Raw genomic sequence first — 22,239 nt, forward strand, 5'->3', positions numbered from 1 at the left:
GTGTGATCTCTGATTGTCTTTTCAAATGGGTTCAGTTATTGATAGCCATGAGTTTAGCTTTGGTGGATTTGGCTGTTTCCATGTCCTTGTCCCTGTTATATAGAACAAATATAACAAGCAGCATATTCTTACTTTGCCTTTTCTCACAGCCACACACATACACAAACACACACACAGACATACATATCCACACACATACCCACACGTGACCATACAACACATACAACATTAGACTTCTCCTTCCACCCATCCCCCCACACACAAACACACACAGAGGAGAGAGGGAGGGAGGGAGGCAGGGACGGACAGTCAAACAGACAGACAGACAGACAAACAGACAGACAGATGCTTGTAACACAAGACCACATGCTGGAATATAAATAGTTTATATTTGGGAAAATAACATGATAAATATTTCACATTAATTCATGTACAGTCTCATGTGTACTGTCGTTGTTTTTTACATTTTAATGTAACCATGATGCTGTTGAGTAACAGAACATAAAACTGAGCATTCTGATGTTGTTTTGACATTTTAAAGTAATTAAAAAGCAACAATTACTCTTGGTTGTAGTTCACAGATCCTGTAAATATATATATCACCTGAATAAACATCAGCAAACATTGATACAGTAACTGAAATTCACATCAATTCCTAAAAGGCTTCTGTTTGTTGATGTTTACTAAAAAATGATTTAAAGATGTTCGTGAAATATGCAAATATATCTTGCGTGAGTTGGAAGCAACAGTCTCATCCCCTCTGCCTCCTCAGAGAAGACAAATCACCCACTTCCTCTCATGATGTAGCAGTGAGGCGAAAGGTATGTTTACCATAATGAGAATTTGGTTGAGGGATGATCACAATGTCTGTGTGTGTATATGTGTGTGTATGTGTGTGTATGTGTGCGTATGTCTGTGTGAATTTCTCCGACTGCCCATGAGAGGAACAGGCCACAGGGAGAACAGATATTAAACTGCTGGTTCTATTCCGAGCCTCTGCTGGAGGGAAAACAATATAAAGATACACATCTGGATGTAGTGATAAGAGCATATAGAATACAGAAGTCATACAGTTGCAGTACAGCTGTGATGTGCACGCAGGGCAGAGGCGATAAGATTCACACGGCTCACAATACGGGCGAACAGATGATTGAAACTGAAGAATGCATGAGTCTTGGCACATATATACACACACACACTCAAAGTGGATTCATGAATATCATTTTGACTGATGCATAATATATTTGACATTACAGCACCTGTAAAGAAGATTGTAAAGACTCGTGCATAATGTGGCACATGACCTGAGGTCCACAAGCTTCCATTAAAGCATAATCCCAAGATTTCACAACATTCCCCGTGAATAAGGTTTCTGCAAATACACGTGACAGAAAACAGAGGGAGGGCTTCTTCTTTTGTTCCGAGTTAGATTCTACTTCTTTGGTTTGTGACGTTACAGAGATTGATAACAAAACTTGAAATGTAATGGAGGAAATCAATAACACTCCAGTGTCTGTATAGAAGTTTATAGAAGTATAAAGCCTGGTAACATAATCCATCGGCTCTGAAGTTTACAAATTAACATGATATGTCTTTTTTGATTGATTCCAAATTGTAAAAATAAAACCATTGTGATTTTACCCCAATAAATAAACTGGCACTTAACCCTTGTTTTTGTGGTGAAGCGACTGTTGCCCATAGCTTCATATTTACTGTATAGACATGAGTGGGATGCATCATGTCAAACTATCCCTTTAATACATTCAGTGACAATTAAAACCCTAAAAAAAGATCTGTGTATTGTCAACTCTTTGAATAATCCATTATTAAAAGTCAGATCAGATTAAGCATATTTCTAAATTACATCTACATCTGTGGATGAGGCACACTGGTATCTGAAGATGACTTTAAAGTCCCCATAATTAGGCCATTCAAAGTTTCAAATCTTTCATTTTGGGGTCAACGAGAATAAGTTTACATGCTTTAATGTTCAAAGTCCAGATTGTCTCTCATCCAGTACATTTCCAAAAACCTGCCTCAGCTGCACACAAAGAGTTTCAGGCACTTCAAGAGCAGTGTTTTCTGCGGGAGAAAATAAATTCCTCTGCACTTGACTTTGTCCTTGTTCTCTTAGCACATTTTACATGCAGGAAAAAACACAAAAGAAAAGACAACAACAACCCTGAAAGACATAATATGGGCACTTTGAACATGATGTGTAGTGAAGTGGAACAATCACAGACAGGTATAGATTAACTGATGGACATGAATCGGTGAGTTGCAAAGGTGACAGAAAGACCTTATAGGCAGGCAGCATTATTACTTAATTAAATCATGCTGAGGGGAGAGAAACCTGCACTGACTGCAGATCAGCTGCTGGTGTGTTTCATCCTGCAGAGCTTTTCTTTTGTTTGAAGAAGCCGCTGAGAAACAGGTGAAGGAGACTCAACACACTCCTCCAGGCTACATGGTGAAATTAGTGTTTCGAAACAGACCTTCTGAATAAAGTATTTGTGATTTAAGGAAGTTAATATGAATGAATGAAGGGTTTTCAGTGCTATTGGCTATTGTGTGTCTCCCGAACTAATCAGACAGAAAAAGGTTCCATCTGCAGTCAGGCTGAGTTAAAGTGAACCGAGCGGAACACACTGCTGATAACCAAACGAGGCGGGAGGTCGACCAATAACAGGATGTGACCTTGCTTGAGTCGTCAGTACAGTTTACAACCTCGTTCCCTGCACAACTCAGCTGTGACTGACTCACAGGAGCTTCTACATGCAGCATGAGCACAATGTCCACGTGTCACACAAACTGTCCACTGTGTTGAGGGACGTTTCCAGGTTGATGAAGATGCTTTTAATCTGATCAATACTTTAAATGGCACCAGCAGGAGGAGCTTAACGTGCCATGGAAGAGAAAGTAAATGGTCTTAATTGAGGGAGTGTGTGCAAAGTATCTGAGCGGTCAGAAACGGGCCATAGGCTAAAAATAATCAATAAATCAATCAGTAATCAGGTACTGACCCTCAGAACTTCCTCCTTTGTCTGTTATATAGTCCTTAATTACTAAGCCTTTAAAATATTAACTTTTTTACATTTACAAATCTCCAGTTTCACACTTTTCAATGTGTGCATTGAAAAGTGCACACATTGGGGAATCTGGTATTGTTCCAAAAAGATAATAAGGTTAAGTAAATGATTATTGTTCGATGATACCGATAAAATAGGGTTTAAAGTTATTTTTGAGATATTGGGACAAAGGGAACTTTTGTCACTAAACACATTCCCACTTAGTTCTGATTCATAAAAAAGGGGCCATTGCATTTGCTGGAGTCAAAACTCTTAAAATATATTCAGTAACATTGTCATATCTATAAAAAGAAACACGTCTGACATGTTCTTTGGCGTCTGCAAAGGATAATGTGAGGTAAAGTGAAAACATGGTGGCGTCCTCACGTGGTCTTTGGAAACAGAGCTGCGGTGCTTTGTCATTCAAACCACAGAGCGGAGTCATAACACAGATGGACGACCCATCTACAGAAGTCACTGTTGCCTGCTGTTCGTTCTGTGGCCTTGGCTTGGTGCTGGATGCCAACAGCAAAAATCAATCGTGGATGCAGACGCACCATGAAGCAAGCCAACACACGCTGGCACACACACACACACACACACACTCACACACACACACAATATATCATGAGGACCATCAGAGAGGTGTGGAGTGTGAAGCTGGAGGCTCATCAGTCAGCCGGTAGATTCCAGTGCAGGGCTACAGGTGCAGGAGAGTTTGTTGCAGCTGCCGTTACAGACCTGCTGTTAGAAAAGTGACTAAAAAAAGTCTTAATTGATTTAATGGTTCTTTGGTTGGTTCTGCATGATACTAGAGAGAATATTTTACTAAAAAGCTGACCACAAAAACTAATCTACACTGACTTTGGTTTTCTCCATGTTCTGGCACTTAGCTTCTCCTCCGTCAGTCCCGGTTGTTTTTAAAAAGCCCCGAGAAACATCTGGGTTCAGCCGAGCTTGACCCGCGCGTCCTGGCTGTAGAAGAGCACCTGGAGGAGGATGGCCACATCGATCAGGATCTGGACCGAGCCGCACACCCAGAACTGAGAAGGGCTTTCGTTCAGCACAAAGTAGATGGTCTTGAAGACGTCACCCGCCGTCCACAGAAGCACCATCTTCACACTGGACAAAGAAAACACAATGGGGGGAAGGGAGAGTTAATCAGGTCTCTCGTAAAGGAACAGTTACCTTTCTGGCCGAGTGTTAGAAGAGAAGGTCCAGACGTGAAGAACATGGAGCAGAGAAAAATCAATTAACAGGAATGAGTTTGATCTAAACTGCTGAGTAATGAAGGATGAGAATAAAAGACCGTGACCCTAAAGAAAACAGAAGTCATCTGCGGCCGAAACAATGCCCTCGAGGAGTCGTTGGAAAATTCACAGAAAGAACCAGGTGGAGAATAGAAAAGACACTTTTCACCTTGTAGCGCTGCTTATTGTTCTCCTCCAGTTATCACTCACTACATCGTCTGCACCATTCTTCAGTTTCTGTCCATTGTCTCCATTCCTATTCTCTGCTGTCATCTCGTTTACTCCCATGTTTCTTTATCTCTTCACAGTTTGTGCCCCTCACTCCTGCTCCACCTACTCTTTTATTCTCTGGAGAGCGAGGTCCCATAGGTATGATGCTGATATGGGTTTATTCTTTTTATTACAGCTGACTGGGCCGGGGGACGGAGCGCGACCATCCGTCGTCATTGAGGCACTGTACGGGTCGGTCAGAGGGGGAGAGGAAAGGAGAATGACGGAGACAAAGAGGGAGCAGAGGACGGCATTTATCCAGTGTGCTGTGCGAGCGACAGAGCTGAGACGACAAAACCACCAGAGAGAGAAAGCGAGAGACCTCTTCGGGATAGACACGGATGATGAGTGCATTTGGGGTTAGAGGCAGCCTAATGACTTCGGGGACAGCTGTCCTGCACTCTCCTTCAGCTCTCCTTGCAGTGTCACGTCAAACTCCCAACTCTCCCCTGGGTTCCCTTCGGGCCCCCGAACCGAAACATTAGTGGCAAACAATCCGGCCCTGGCATAGAAATGAGGACATCATTATTCATTATATTTGAAAATTGTACCAAATCGTTGCAGAGCGTGTGGTATGGAATTGTAATGAACAACCCGGACTGCTGCAGACTGCAAACTACTTTTGGGCAGGACAGCTACAGTGTTTGTAAAAGTGAAAGTTGGGACTGTCAGGCTGCAGATTTGGACACTTTCATATCCAGACACGTCTGCACTCATGAGTTCACTCATTAAAGGAGACATTTCTTCACTTTTTCACTTTCCGATGCACGTGAGCTACAGTTCAGGGACTCAAGCTGTGCTGCTCCAATCATGTGACATCGCTCTCCACAATCCTCCGTCATATACACAATCACCTACAGCCTCCTAATTAGCAGGTGTATATAAGCTGCAAAGAATTCCCATCTCTGCATTTTTTATTAAATGCCTCTGCTGCCCTGCGTCAGTATTGCTGCTTGTGGATTCAGCCCCTCCACCACCCCAGCATCCAACTGTAGGCTTTAACAGTACATGGGTTAAGAATATTTACTCATATATATCTATGTAATCATATCTGGTGGAGTGGTAATCCTACTTTTTATGTGTGCGTGTATGGTGCAATTTGTATGAAATATGTTTTATCTTGTGTCTTTTTATACATTTGAATTTATTCCTATGCACCTTATGAAATGGAACTATAAATTGTGTTGCATCATCAAACAATGACAATAAAGGCTTTTCTATATATTCTGTTCTGCTGCTGCAATAAACATTTCAAATGTGAGTTGTCTGCCTGAAATCGTTTTTTTGTGTGCAAAGTTAAAAAAAAACAGCTCCTGAAACACCTTGTTAGTAGTCCAGCAGATACTTCCACACCATCGTCCCATATCTGTACAAAGCACACCTGACATTGTGCCTATACCCCGAACACATTATTGAAATTGAAAATAACACTTTCTTCCTCTTGTAAATAAAAGAATTTAGTTCATAAACAACAAGAAGCTTGCCTGGATCTGCCTATTTACCCAGATCTAATTCATATATTTAATGAGTTTCCCTCTTGGGTCATATCCCACCTCTCCACAAAATTTCATGGAAATTGGTTGAGTATTTTTTAAAGAAATCCTGCTAACTCACAAACAGAAATGCTGATAAAAACATAACGCCCTTGGCGAAGGTAATAATGAGCGCCATTGATGGACTGAATGGAAGTGGTGTAGCGGACCAAGGTTGATCCCTGGTGGACGAAGCAGTGACGGTATGTCGGCATGAGAAAGTCACGATTCACAGGCTTTACATTGATGTAGTATTTCACTGCAAAGCTTCAACAGGTGACGCCTGAATATGAGATTAAAAAAATGAACCACCTATTTAACCCCCTCCGGCTCCCCCTCTCAACCCCCCCGAACAATTTAAACGTTCAGGGTAAACACTCCAGGGTTTGATTGAACTGCTCCAAAAATAAGTGCGCCAACTATCTCTGAGCTGCCAGTGATCCTCAGGGGAAATACTTGCTTTTTGTTCCACTGAAGTTCTTTCCTCCCTCAGATTTCTCATCATTACACTTCACATTTCTTGTTTTATCTCTCTCCTCATCTTCCTCCTCTCACACGCCACTTTCTTCTTCACTCAGTTTTCCGGCTCAACTGTCATCTTTGCTCTTATTGCCTCTGTCACACCGTCATCGTGACTTCTTCTTCTGCTTAGAACCTCGATGATGTCAAATAGCAAATAATTTTACAGCAGAGTGAGGAACAAATCCTTCAGTTCATACATTTGAAATAATGGAGTATAAACCTAACCTAACCTAACTCTAATAATGCTTGATTTGTAAAAACTCAAAGGTTAGCAATAACGGATTAATTACTCAGATCCTTAATTTAAAGCGTCAACAAGGAGTTTTTAACTGGTTATGAAACTGTCTTATTTTAATATTGCTGCCTCTTTATGATCTACAACAGCAATTTACGACAGTCAGGCTGGAAAAGGTTGTGTTTTAAGACTAAGCTAAAGGCTAGGCTAAAGAGCAGGCTAAAGGCTAGGCTAAAGGCTAATAGAGACACAGTATGAAATATGGGTTTGTTTTACACCGATGACAACATGGTGTGGGGCAGTGACAGCGCTATGGAGATATTTCAGCTTTTTAAGAGGAAGACGTCTGGTCATATTTTAGTTTTAATAAGACGGGCACTTGATTGAAGATGGTCCACTTGTCCGCTAAAACATGCAGAGAGAATATCACTATGAAAAAAGGAACAGAAGTAGCCTGGAGCGGTGACAGACCTTTTTACACCTCACACCTTTAAATTCACACCCAACAATGCCTCCTCTGTCCTTCTGCAGCCCTCCAACCTTCAAGAAACCATCACTCTCTGCCTCTCTGGTACCCTCTATGTCTATTTTTCCTCCCATCTATCGCCCTCCCTCGCCCTCCCAAACGCTCCGCTCCCCCTTTGGCTAATTTCTTTTCTCAAGAGACTGCAAACACCATTAATGCGGATGAGTCATTTTCATTGTAATTAAGGAGGGCAGGTCATCTGTGCAAAAGCAGAGGAATGGACACAGACTCACACACACACAAACACACACAAACAAACACACCCTTTCCGCATTTTACCGTCTGTTGTTTGTCATTCTAGTCTCATGAAGCTCCATCTGTCAGAGACGTCATTAATCGGTTGACAGCTGATGAAAGCCACAGAACAAACAACTGAACTTGGGCCCGAGCGAAGCCTCGAGTGTCCACGGGGGGGAAGGAGTGATTACGGTATTGATTGAGAATCCTGACTGACCGACCGGCTCACGCGCACATAGATGCGCACACACGTATCCATCAACCAGCACGTGAGACCTTTTGCTTTAAATTGCACAAAAACCCACAGAGAGAGAGACAGAAAATGCAAACCATGAAATTGTGCATTTGCTTCACGTTAAAAACCAGAACAAACACACACTCACACTCACACACAAACAAGCAATCACACTCATGCACACACATGCACTCACGCTGACTCACTTTCAGCTCAGCCTGGACACATCTCTCATTGATCACTACTGACCTGACACCTTCATCTGAGCTAAGTGGAAAGAGATGAGAGAGGAAAGGGTGAAATAGTGAACTGGGCACTTCAGGGCTGGAAAGGGAGATGTGGGAGCTCGGAGATGGATGAGAAGAGGACGGAAGCTGGAGGAATATGACGAGAGATGGATGACGACGTTAGCCTGGCGAGGTGGGTGGGGATAAATGTGGAGAGGGGTGGGAAAACGAAGCCAACCATATAGTTGGAGAGTGAAAGGACACGGAGAGAGCGATGGAGAATGTGAGATGGGGGTTGATTGCACGGTGGGATGACTGTGCCGTATGTGGGCCACTTGGTAATTGTGCTGTGGATTGAGCGAGTGCTGTCAGGCCGGCTATTAGCTGCTCTAAGCGGCTGGAGAGGACAAGTGGAACAGAACTACAGAATCCAGGGCTGAGTGACATTTGGAAAGAGGGACAGAGATAAAGAGAAAGAGAGGACACAGCTTAGGTGTCTGCAATTTACTGGTTTCAGGTCCCAAATATCGATGGATCTTTAAAGGTCACTTTGTAAAACTGAATGTTACAGAAGTTCTACAATAAGTTAATTCATATATCCATTAAGAAGGAATTAAAAGTTAACTTTTTGTTATAGCAGAGCTTATTATAGCACAAGAGCTTTAATCTACTAATGCCATCAGCAGATAATATCATGTTGCTTTAGTCAGGCATAATATTAGTGTTGGACAATTTCACAAAAATCACACAGAAAAATGGATGAATGGATTGAATTGTGAAACCAGAATCTTACGTATGCAACTGAAACATTCAACTTCCTGAGACTAACGGACGACCAGCGAGGTTCAACAGGCAGATCCAATCAAATCCAATCTTAGCAACGATGGAGCAATACGACAGACAGAAAATGAATACACGACAAACTAATAAATCACTTCCAGGAGTGAAATGATCAGTAGTGACAGCGGACAACACAGAGACACAGCAATAGATTTCCCTTTTTAAATTGTAGTCCAGATTCACAGGTTTCTAAAGTAAACAAAGCCCTCGGTTGGGTTCCAGGGATCAGAAGGCCAACAGGATACCGATTACAGCTGCTGGCTGATGTTCTTCATTAGAACAGGCACCTAGGTTTCCTCGAGTCTGTCTTTCTTCACATCTTTTGATCTCTCAGCAAATTGTCCATTGCTGCAGGTTTGTCTGTTCTCATTCCTCACATCCTCAGCTTCTCTGTTTCTATCCCTCCATTACTTCTTCACCCCCCTTCAACATGTTGTCCATCTTTATAAACAGTCTATGATTTGTATCCGTGTTTGTCCGAAACCAAAAATGTGAACGTGAAGAAAACAGAAACACTGTGAAGTAAAGTGCACAACACTGAACTCACAGGAACAAGCTACTTCTCCATGTAGGACTGAGACACACTGATGCACTGGTTTGTCGCATGAACACCATCTTTTCCACAACCAAACGTTTTCCATTTTATCTCAACAGACGCTGAACATTTTCCACCAGTGGAGACAAATATGCAGCTGATCACAAATTAAACCCAGTGCAGGCTTTTAGCTTAGAGTGGGGAATCACACATTGTATGTGGGACTTAAAGAGTCTCCAGAGGGGGTTTGAGAGTCTTCATAATTGCTTGATAATTCTAATGCAAAGCTCTACGGAAAGAGACGCACTCAAGCAGCCAGGGCTGATGTTTAAAGCTTCAAAGAGCTTCAATCGCCTCTCACATCTCTTCTTCAGCAGGCATATATGCCGCTTTATGCATGTGTGTACAAGTGTGCGCCCACACAGGAGGGAGGGTGTGTGTGTGTGTGTGTGTGTGTGTGTGTGTGTGTGTGTGTGTGTGTGTGTGTGTGTGTGTGTGTGTGTGTGTGTGTGTGTGTGTGTGTCTGTTAGGTGATTTAGCGGCAGGGCTGCAGCGCTCCCTGAGAAGGGGCCGATAGAGAGACGAAAATCAAAGGGCCCAGCGAGAGCGAAGTCGAGCTGCTCTTAACCCACTAACTATGAATTATGCATGTTGATCGATTGCACACAGGCAAACACGGAAAAGTTCCCAACCTGCCAGAAAAAAAAAGGATGGATTACACTTCACAAAATGAAGCAGAGGGTGAGGAGAAGAAGGAGTATCGCACAGTTTGCCTCAGGATATTACAGACACTTTTTTTTTTTTTAAATGTAAACAAGCCAGAATAGATGAGGTGGCCTATTGTGATGACATTTGTGATGACATTTCCCAGTATATTCATTACGTCTATAACCTTGTGTAAAAGAAAGTTCTTAACAGAACGACAACATTTTTTTCGCATGAAATAAGTAATTAAGCACGTACTGAATCAGATAAATGACAAAAGCAAGTAAACCATGATTCACACACATTCAAGGTGGAACTTTGGGACGGATGAGCTACAGCAGCCGGAGACCATCAGGTTCTTCACTCCTGACAGAAATCTGACGCTGCAGTTAAAGACTGTAAAATCGCAGCCTGGTCTGATTCATCTGGATTTCTCCTGAGCAGATGTTGGGGTCAGCAGTGTAACAGCTGGATGTGTTCCTGCTGCTCTGTTAGCACCTCTGTCCCTGTCCTCTCCGTAGCTCCGCCCCCGCTTCCTGATCAGTCACCAATCAGGTGCATCGAGACTAAGAATTAAAGACTTCTGCTCCATTTTAGGCAACTCAAGATTTTCTGACCACCAAATAGAAAAAAACCACAACGATGCAACACCACTCAAAGTCAACAGTTCTGACGTGTGAACTTGGGGCAGATCAATCGACCTCAACTTCGTGGAGAAGCTGTTCATCACACAAGACCGACGATCGTCTAAAAGGCAACATAAAGTTTATTTGCCTGTATTTCATTTAATGTCTTAGTATTAAAGTAATTTTTATTAGGAAGCTGGTTGTGAGAGTATAAATGCCTGAATGAATATGCAGCTGACAAAGAAAACACGTCAACATCGTGCAGGAAAGTTTCCAGCATCCAGACAATGGTACGAAGAACTGAAGGCGTTTCGAAGCATGGAGCCGCTCGCTCCTAATAAAGTGCTCGCCGGTTGGGTTTGTGTCGGCATCTTGATCTAGATCTGCATGAAAACACTCAAACTTGGAGAATTGTAGGAAACAAGTGTGAGTTTCCTATCGCGCGAGCAGGATTTCATCAGAAAAGAGGGAAATCACTCAAAAATACATCTTACAATGTGAAGGAAATCTCTCCTTGAACATGGAGCTCATGTTTCTTTCTCTTGATCTTCTTCAGCTGGAAACATCAGTGGCCCTGCTCGCAGCAAACTCACCGGCAGATTACTTCCTGTAAAAATATATGAACACCACCGCTGTGATGGTACTTTGAGATATTTTCCTTTCTTGTTTTTTAATCAGCTTCAAGTTAAAAACCAAACTGATACAAGACAACAATAATATAAAGTTTATATCTGCAGTGCTGCCACAACTTCAGCAGCTTTTGTGTTATTTCAACTGGTTCCTCTCCAGCTCTGATTCATCAAGAAACGTGGTTGGTGGTTGATTTTTGACTTTGGGCTGTAGATGTCAAAATGTTTCAACCTCAACTGTGACTTTCTCCTCCACCATTGAAAATTCTACAAGAAGAAAAGGTGCGAGTGCCCAACGAGACAAACTGGAAGTAGAGGAACCAGGACGAGACTGAAAAGATGATGCTTTTCACTGTTGCACCAGTCTTTGGGTTTCTGAAGAAAATGATGGGGATGGCTGTAACCAGTGTTACCAGTGTTTTGGGCTTTAAATATTTGAGTTTCGTCTCAAATTGTAGATTCATCCAACTCCCTCCTGCTGCTAATCCACCTGCACACCTGAAGCTTCACCAGCATGACTAACACTAAGACCCAACTCTGGTCAAGTTTCTGCTTTAGCTTGAACTCTGCCTGCTCTTGTTTTTGTCTGTGCCTTAGCTCCATCATGTCCTGTGCTCCCTTCTTCACGCCTCGTTCCTTCTGTCTCTACCTTTGGTTGATTACTCTGCCTCCTCTGCCTGCCCTGCTCCACTGTAAGGCCTGACCCAGACCCCAGTTTCCTGCTCTGCTTTCCCACCTCGCCTGGCTTTGATTCTCAAACTTACTCCAACCCACGTTTGCAAAAAAAAAAGTGTTTTTGAACATCTCGTCTCCGAGCTCCACGTTTGATCGATCCTAACATTACAACTTGTTTACTCCACGAATAAGAACTCCATTCACTGTACAGTCACAAGACTAAAGACTCCAAAAACAGCCCAGATAGCTCTTCTCCAAATCCCCACCACGAACTGTATAAACAGAGAAACAAAGAAAATGTGAGGTCTGAAAACATCTCCACTCGTCTTTCCCCTGGACACTAATTGAAGAGTGAGAGCTCCTGCAGGGACTTGTACTCTAAAGGCTTTGATCATGTAACTACACCCTTAAAAATACTACAAAATGTGGCTTGTTTACAAGCTCCAAGTGAATTCACACTCATTTATACATACTGTATATGCACATATTTCAAATCAAAGAGAGATGCATAAAAAGAATAAAAGAGAAGAAATGAAGAAAAATCCAATGATTGTGAAGAAGAGGAATATACTTTGGTGCTTGGACCCTGGAAGGACAATCCCCCCGAGCCGAGGGACTGGTGGTGGTGGTAATGAGGACTAGAGCTGGAGGTTGGGAGGTCTTCATGTGAGGGAAACTTGATTTGAGCGGTTGAGGTGGTAAAGAGGTGGAGGTGGGTCAAAAAAACAAACTCCCTGATAGCAGAATGACTGAAGGTAGAACTTCACCCCATGAGAAGAAAACATGCACACGACAGAATCAGTTTATCAATCAAACTTCGGGTCTCAGCCCCTGGAGTGACTTGACTTAATTTATGGGCAATACAAAGTAAAACATCACATTTAACATGTTCAAATAGGGGCTGCAATGTAGGATTAGTTATTACAACATAAAAAGAGACAAAACTCCACGACAGTAGATGCAGCCGTCACTGAACAGATGTGGTCACAGCTGAGACGCACAACACTGGTTCAACTGTCACAATCATGATGGTAAAGAAGTGTAAATTAAACTGAGACAGACAGAAAAAGAAAAGCAGACGAACTGTCAGCAGAGTCGACTCCCGCTCGAGACGGGAAGCAGAGCCACAATACTCTCCTGTCAGTCACAGACCAACAGACAGACAGACGTGTCAGCGACAGACAGACAGACCCTGTCAGTGTCCCCCGTCCACTGTCACTGTGACATTGTGAAAGTTGGCAGCTTGTGTGCAGAGATGGGAGAGGGGAACGGGAGACGAGGCAAAAACAGATAAAGTTTAATGAGAGGGGAGAGAATAACAGGCGGGCTCCCCGGGCAGCCGGGCGGAGAGAGCGCCACAGCAATCAGTCACACGCACACACGCAAACGCAAACACACACACACACACGCACACACGCACACACGGCATATCGTCGTTCACATAAACAAACCTTACCAGTCAATCGGAGCTGCCACTTGAGTAACGAGGGCTTTGAAATGCCAAGCGGGCGACGGCGACCGAACACTGTCAGACGAAAACCCAGTTTCCAGATGATGTCTTGTAATAACTTTAACCTTTCTAACATTTCAGAAATAATATGAGGCCGGAGGAACAAACAAATATGCTAATCAGCGAATACAAATGCTGCAGTCACAGCTGGAACTTCTTGAAGAAGTTCTTGACAGTTTTGTGTTGGTGAATGGTTTCCTGTATTATCAGGCACCCAGTGGGGGGGGGGGTTCACCCCACACATTCATAAAGAAACTATATTTACTGTGACAATCTGGAGTTTTATTTTAAATATTATCTATTCAACGATGTTTCACTGAATGACATTGTGTCAACCACTGTCGGATCTGATGACCAATCAGGAGATCCAACATAGTCTGAAACAGGGGAGGGACAGACTGAGGTCTTTCTGTTTACCCACCCAACATACAATGCTAGTACAGGGAATCAAACTGGTGAGATTTAGCTAACCCCCACCGTGACGTCACCCATTGGTTTGTAAACTGCTGTTTCAAGCCCAGTTTTGCATTTTGCTCTTTGCAAATCAAGAGAAAAAGAATCTACTTGCATTGAATTCGATAGAAACTGACTTCTTTTTGCAAACCAGTGGTGTCGCCCCCTGCTGGCAATTCAAGAGAATCCAAGTTTCAAGCACTTTTCGCATCGGCTTCACTTTCTGGACCCGGAGTCTACGTCCATTTTTATACACAGTCTATGTTCCAGCCTGATGTGCAGTAACATGGTGGTTAAAGGTAAGACTGTGTGGTCGTCTCTTATTTTTAATGAGCCAGAACACCTGGAGGACACGAGCTCAACACATCACAGTTGTAAACCTTTATTTAAATTTAATGCATCAGGGAAATTTCCTCCTCTTGTTTTACTGACCTGCTGGTGTGTTACCATGGTTACCAAGCAATTTTTTTTGTTGCACTTTTGCATAATTATCTACATTTTCATGCGGCTTCCTTGACAGTTTCCAAAGTCAGCACATGGATTGAGTAAATCTAATAGAACTCAACAGTAATCACATATCTCACTCAGTTGGCCTAATTCTCACTCTTCAAACAACGGATTAGGACTCACATTCGTAGAAGTTGTCTCAGGCACCAGAATCCGAATGACAGCATTTACTCCGGCCTAAATGAACTGTGCCACTGTGTGAAAGCACCGTACACGCACCGGTAAACAAACGGCAGCTGTCACGACTTCACATTTCCTTTGTTATGAAAACCTTTTCTGTCTTTTAGTTTTCTTCTCCGCTCTTGTTCTTCCTCTCACTGGATCTCAGCGACTCTTTTATTGTGTCTTTCCATCACCACCTGGTCCCTTCCTCGATTTCCCCGGAGTAGCAATGAGTATGAAGGTGTGGAGACAAACATGCACACATGCAAAGAGTCAGAAGTGACCACATACTCATAATCCTGCCCTATAGTGTGTCTGAATGTGTCTCTGCATGTGTGTGTGTCTCCCCCTGTGTCACTATTATTTGGTGAACTGGAAAAGGTGAGCCGCCCTCGATTAAGCGGATCCATACGCTCACCTCTGCACCACAGTAATCGGACTCAAGGGAATCTGACAGTCACAGTTTCACATGGGACAACATGAGCCGAAATGCCAACTGTCATCGTTTCTCCGGGAACATTTTGTTCGCGCTTAAAACGAACAAGGGAGAGAGACATTAAATACGTGACGGGGGTCAAAAGATCTGAAACGCGGTCGACTGCACGAGGGAAATAAAGTGCTGAATGTGCTGTTCCCAGGCAGCAGGGTCATTTGTCCAATGAGGCCTCTGAGATCAATAGTGAGGTTGGAAAATATTCATGTTTAATTTGCAGTGTTCTCTGGTTCTCGTTCAGTGCCGTGACGTACTTTCTAACATCTGTGTTATTTTTGGAGGCCGATATAATATTTTCGCGTTAATGACTGTGCAGGGACTTCACCATAGATCTGAGTTTAGAAAACCGATGATCCTACTTATTCATCAGTCATCTGAGGGGCCTAATGTAGTGTTATTGCGTCTTTAATCTCTGCCACGATATTCACTCCGAGCTGAATGGGCGCTTAAAGGAAGTGCAAGCCCAGATGTGCACCCTGAGGACGCTCTATGTGAAATGGGGCGTATTACTGAGAACGTACGTCTTGCCATTCAAACATTATATCATCTACAGTACAGGAGGAAACTGCGGCTTTATTTAAAGACTGAACTATATTTGTACTCATGAGGTTAAATATACAGTAGATATAGAATCCGGAGAGGACATGCAGAGCGACAGATATACAAGAGAATGCAAACAGGAGATGACACCTCTGGCAGTTTTCTGCAGGGAAAAGGATTCCCCAAGAGGAGATCAATCCCTTGAGACATGCACATAAGTCTGGACATTTTCCTGCCACACATGATTTCCACAGCAGAATTTATAGGTTATGTCCTGCCTGAATTATCATGTCAGGAAACAGATTTACGATCAATCCCACGTGCACATCTAAAAGAAAAAGGTGATTGTGCCTTTGAAATTGTGGCTGCTATACAAAATATAATGCTCTCCCTACCGACTGCATCTGTTGAAGCCTTTAACAAAACAATTCATTCAAAGTGGCCTCACCTTGAGATTTGCAGCATTTAAAACAAAGTGTTTTTGTTGTACTTCTGCTGCATATTTGTTTCAGTATCTCTGTTGCAGATACTCGTTTCCTCCCATAAAAGTATGGTGTTATTTTACTTTGAGTGAAGCACTTAGTGGCCTTGCTCTGGGGAAGGTGTTCTACTAAACAAACTTTACTTACTTACTTATTTACACGAACAGCACCATCATAAATCAAGGCCCTTCTCACCGCCTCTTTTTTTTTACTGCTTGAATTTGCATGATTTCATTGGTGTTACAAATAGATACAAATACAACGTGGAGAACAACTAAACCATTAGAGCAAATACCTGTGCCAAGGACCAGCAGTCTCCTTAAATTCAATCAAGCTGCACCAAGCTGCTCACATATCACTTCCCTAAATATGCCCATATTTTGTTTTCATCAAGGCCCATGAATGATTCCCTGGGAAATCAGTGGAAATGTCAAAAAACACACAATTTTGCAAAGTTAAGGAAAGTGCTAAGAGTCCTGAATCCGCTCCTTGGCTCAGGTACCTTCATTACCCCCCCCCCCCTGCTTTAGTAAACTGTGATGGGGATTTTTTCATAATCATTTCAAAACCACTTCCCAACCCCAGGGAGAATTAATGTCTCCAAATGACTTCAGTCCTAATTTTAGCCTTTAGGTCTCATAACATACGTCTGGTTTTGAATGTTAACTTTCCAAACACCTGCTGTCACCAAACAATAATAATTGTCTGCGAGAGAAAAAGTGTGACATTTTGTTTAGTCTCTAAGGACTTTTTATAGAGACAGGTGACCAGCAGAGCATGTAACAACCATAGCACACACACACACACACACACACACACACACACACACACACACACACACACACACACACTCTCTACACACACACATTGTACGCATGTTTTTTTTACACTGATGACAGACAAGAGGCATAATGAGGAAGTAATGATCATAATTAGTATGAAGTTCTGTGCCATTAGGGGAGTAATTGATCTCACAGTTCTCCACCTGAGAGGCCAGGCAGTCTGCTCACTGACCTTTGCACACTGTGCAATAATCTCCACAGAAATAGCCTCCATAACGCAAGCTAACCACTTCAATGGCCCCGGCTCCTTCACCCTCGGCTCCCTCGCTGCCGTCAGGGTGACCTTGAATTTAACGGGGATCCAAACCACACGAATTACCCTAAAATGCTGCATGTAATAACTCTACAGACGGCAGTTATTAGAAGAATGTATCATCAGTATCATCTTCACCTTCATTCACTCACTTTTTCTACTTATTTGCATTATTTGTGCATTTCAAGAGTGTTTATCACTGGTAATGCATTTACCCATGACAATTAAATAGCTGTTTAGGCCTTTGGGTTTATCTAATCTTTGGCCTACAGTTTTATATAGCTTCTAATGATTATAAATGATCTTATTAGCATATTTATTAACATAATTCGTTCATAAGAATGTAATTTACTTGCACGTCCTGAACTTTCAGGTTAATGAGAGCACGCTGCATGAGGTTTACTGTGCACTCATGAAGTCAGCGTGGGAGTACTGTGCGGCGGTATGCGTGCAGTGAGTTACGAGCTTTCTGTCGAGCTCAGTGTGACCTCGGAGCGCGCTGTACCTCATGCCTTTGGTGGAGCCGTTGTGGAAGTTTTGCAGGAGCTGCGGGAGGCCCAGCATGGCCTCAAACATCACAGCCAGGGAGCCCAGCGCCTCCACGAACACAAGGGAGTCGAGCAGCAGCAGGGTGACCACCGCACACAGCACGGTGAAGCCGAAGCAGAAGAGCAGGTAGTCCTCGAACGCACTCCACTTCCAGAAGTAGCGAAAGTCCAAATCTGGACAGAGCAAAGAGAGAAAGAAAACAAACTTGTATTCAGAAGTTGTTATCGGGGTAGTTTACATTCAAATAAATACACACTGAATAGAAAAGCTGTGGGAGGATTTAAAGAAAAGCAAACATGAGAGGCAGAAGAAGCAGAGTTGGAGGAAGGAACTGTGTGTTATCGCTGTGTGTGTGTGTGTTTGTGATGCTGGAGAGTGGGAAGATGCCACAGTGTCTGCATCTGGAAACAGAAGAGCAACAGCGACAGATTGAAAGCAGTGAGGATGATATAATGGATAGAAAAAAAGAAGAAGAAGGCAGGCGGGAAGAGCAGGGATGAGTGTTTCATTAAAGCACGCATAGAAATTCTGCAAAGACAGCACTCCTTGATCAATACGCTGCACATGCTTAAGTGAACAGAACAAAGATAAATGAGATTCTGGAAAGCTTTTACATTTCTATTACTTTGGAATAACCTCGCGTTCGGCAGGGCCAGGCTGCACATTGAGAAACTTTATTACCTTTGGTTCAAAGCTATCTCCTCACCGACGCAAGCCTATTCTTCATGTGGGACTTTTACAATTCACTGATAAATACAGAGACCACCAGTGTCTAAAGCTGTTGTTTATCCTCTGAATAAACTGGTCAAATTGAGCTGAGGAGGTGGCAACAGACCAGGGGACAGAAGTCAGGGAGAGATTGTGAATGACAACTAAACAAATACAGAGTAGAGCCTCACCGATGGGATTTCTTTGCTGGGAGCTGCTGCCGGTACCGCAATAAGGGAGAAATGATTTTTGGGTGAACTCTCCCTTTAAGGCTCATATTGGCCAATTTGTATTGGCCAACCTATAAATCAGCAGGGCTCTATTAAAGAGCATCTTGCAATGGGAGACAGGATTAAACCAGCCGTGAACATGTTTACACTCCGACACATGAGCGCTCAGGGACCGAGCTTCGACCACATCGACCTTGAAAGTCACCCTTCACCTTGATCACAGCCACACACCTGTGTTCCCACGACTGTGTTTGCACCGCTGTGATGCTGTTGCAGTGACAATCTGTCCACAGTGAGACTAACACCTTCCACAGCGGGCTCCTCTAAATCCCCTCAGTGATACATCCCACTACAGCAACCGTCTCCAGGAAACCATTTCAATGACACACACACACACACACACACACACACAGACACACAAAGTGAAAACCCTATAATCACTGTAATAATATCCGTCCAGATGGCTTCAGTAGATGTAAGATCCCAGCATGAAGCCTGGTGCGGGAGCAGCCATAGAAATCTCATGAGAGGAACCACTCAGCTTCGTCATCTACATTCCTGTCACCGTCAGCCATCTCCTCAATGGACCATAATGTGAGATGATCGACGATCTCTCATTGCTTATGTATGACCATGGAACCGTGGAAACCAGCTGACGTTAGCTAAAGGGGATTGATGGCTAAATAAGAGCACATTAGTTAGTATGGGGATTGAAGTGTAACGCTGCATACTGCGAAGCACCTGGCGTTTCCGTGTGCCGCTTGCCTTTCTAACTTCTGCAGGCTGCACCTATAAGAGCAAAGTGTATTTGTGCTGCATTTCCATGTGTGTGTCCTTGAATCTCTGTCTAGATGAAGGTCTAACGTTGTCACATCCTCTCAAATGTGAATATTATGTATCTTTCCCTCGTTTAATGAATCATTACTTTCAGAGCTGCAGCAAATCATTTTTATTATTGATTAATCTATGGGTTATATTTTTGAATAAAGGACAAACTGTTGATGGGCCCTAGCGCTGCGAGGCACATATAATGTAACACAGTGGCAACAACCCTGGTTCACTGCCCCTTGATTTCTCTCTTCTCTTTTTCTTCTCTATGCAAAACACTCATATTTCCATTTAATCAATGGCAATTCTGACAATGGATGATAAAAATGTTTTGCCATTCACAGCCTCTTGAATGTGTGAATATTGCTGACAAAAGGCTGAGGTCAGCTTTATGGTGACATTTTACAAACTAATTAAATACTTTCATACTTTAAAGTCATCGCAAAACACAAGGTTAATAACTGTTTAATAACTGTAAACTACATACAGGCGAAGCAAAAAAAGCTTAAAACCACAACTCACAGTCTTAATTAGCAGACAGACTCAATTATGATAAAACAATTGAAAGATTCAGATTAAGGTGAAATACTGAGTGAAGGTCAAGGTCAAAATCCTGAATGAGTTCCATGTGTGAACAGTAGATTAATATTGTCTCACATAATGCACACACACACACACACACACACACACACACACACACACACACACACACACACACACACACACACACGTCTTCCCTTCCACTCCAGCGAGCTGCCTCAGCTGTGGCGTCCTGGGACAGACAGAGTGAGACATCTTGCAGCGAGTGCAACGTGGCATGTTTGTGGCAAACAGGGAATGTGATTAATGGCTTTATTACTGAGAGCCGCAAAAGATACATCGCCCATAACCGACAACAGACACGGGAGGTGGGAGAGAACAGAGATACCACACACACACACACACACACACACACACACACACACACACACACACACACACACACACACACACACACACACACACACACACACACACACACACACACACACACAGTTCTCCTCTCACTCACAAACACCGACTCTCTGGACATGACTTATGTCTGTCCTCACTAACTATGACGCTGATAGAATCCAAAGATCTGCAGACGGAGAGGCGGCCGCACCTCGGTTCTTATTCACAAGTCCCTCTTCACTCCCGCTGCCCTCTGACATCAACACGGCATCAAACCTGAGACGGACGGCAGAGCGAGACCGGAGAGGCTCAGAGGGCTGTGCACTTTCTCGACAACATAAATGCCCTTTTCATTTCCTTCTGAGTGTGTCCGAGATGGTGAAGTATAGAAACGTGCTGACAGCGGCAACAATGAGAGTAGTGGTGTGTCAAAACTACTGTCAACTTTTCAGGGTTTCAAACCTCCCCCCTGAGGCTCGCACACAACCACACACACCACAAAACACTCTTCTCTTATCCCCTTACAAAGGCAATCCAATCTTTCATACATAAAGCAACACACCCACCTCCCTTCCTCTCCTCTCTGCCCTCTCTCTCTCTCTCTCTCTATAGCCCATTTTCATCACTCAGTTATACAGCCCCTGTATGTTTACCTGCATAATCAAATTGCCGGGCAGAATATAATGAAGAGAGAAAGCTATGCATCATTCATGGAGTCATCTCTTTCATTTGTCCTCCTCTCATATACCATGCATCATCCTCAGCTTCCTTTCACCCCGACCGGCTCACTACTCTCTCTCCCTTTTACTGTTTCAATTCAAACCTCGCCTCGATAAAAAAACGACCCCATCTCGGCTTCACGGCCGCCCACACATCACGCCGGCGCTGTAATGTCACCCCGGGTTAGCACCGGTGCCCTGGCCTTTTTCCAAACAGCTTCCTCTCGTCTGGTGAGCGGCCGGGGCCGGGTTCGCACTTCAAATACCCGCAGTGCCGGGAGGAGGAGGCGAGGGGCTCTTTCTTCACACGAACTCAAAGCCCCGTTCGAGATCAAACAATTCAATTACTAAAACGGGGATAGGAGGCAGCCCCCGAGGATGTCAATACCTGTGTATGAAGTTCCTCCGGGGTGATGCAAAGCTGCTCAGGCAGGATAAGTCAGTCAATTTGTGTATGTGTTCGTCTGTTCAGGTGGTTGTGACGGACTCGGAGGGTTTACGGTGTAGCTGTGAAGGTTTTGTCTCACACGAGCCGGGGTGAGGACGATCGTAGATGGAAGCTAAACTTGTGTTTACTATCAGGCCGAGCAGAGAAATGACAGCACAGAGGTTAGCGTGTAAACTCAAAAGCACAGACAAGGATACACACCGACAGCTAGAGAGCTCAGAGATATGCCAACTCAGCACCAGCAGACTACGAACAGAAAAGGTCGGATCTGTCGAGGCTGCTCGTGTATTTTAGGATGTGTGAAAAATGCTGTTTGCGTTCGGCTCACTGGTCTAATCTGAGGATAAGTGCAGCTTTTTGAAGGACACGGAGGATGGATTTAATCTTTTTCAGATTAGTGTGTGATGTGTAAAAAACAATATTGTCTGTTTGAGTTTATCCACAAATGGATAAAAACTTAAATTGACACT

At 43.4% G+C, this 22,239-nt stretch overlaps 1 protein-coding gene across 1 annotated transcript in view; it reads right to left on the reverse strand.

Annotated features, from left to right (window-relative positions):
• Window positions 1-370: 370 nt before the first annotated feature.
• The window catches only part of si:dkey-246g23.2 (solute carrier family 66 member 2), a 49,014-nt gene continuing 27,145 nt past the window's right edge, over window positions 371-22,239 (reverse strand). The window contains exons 4-5 of the mRNA XM_035157040.2: window positions 17,860-18,076; window positions 371-4,190 (exon numbers count right to left, since the gene is read on the reverse strand). Of these exons, the coding sequence (XP_035012931.1) occupies window positions 4,016-4,190; window positions 17,860-18,076 (392 nt within the window). The 3' untranslated portion in view covers window positions 371-4,015. The remainder of the gene's footprint in view (window positions 4,191-17,859; window positions 18,077-22,239) is intronic.

The sequence above is a fragment of the Hippoglossus stenolepis genome, chromosome 5, assembly GCF_022539355.2.
Source record: "Hippoglossus stenolepis isolate QCI-W04-F060 chromosome 5, HSTE1.2, whole genome shotgun sequence".
NCBI classification, from domain to species: domain Eukaryota; kingdom Metazoa; phylum Chordata; class Actinopteri; order Pleuronectiformes; family Pleuronectidae; genus Hippoglossus; species Hippoglossus stenolepis.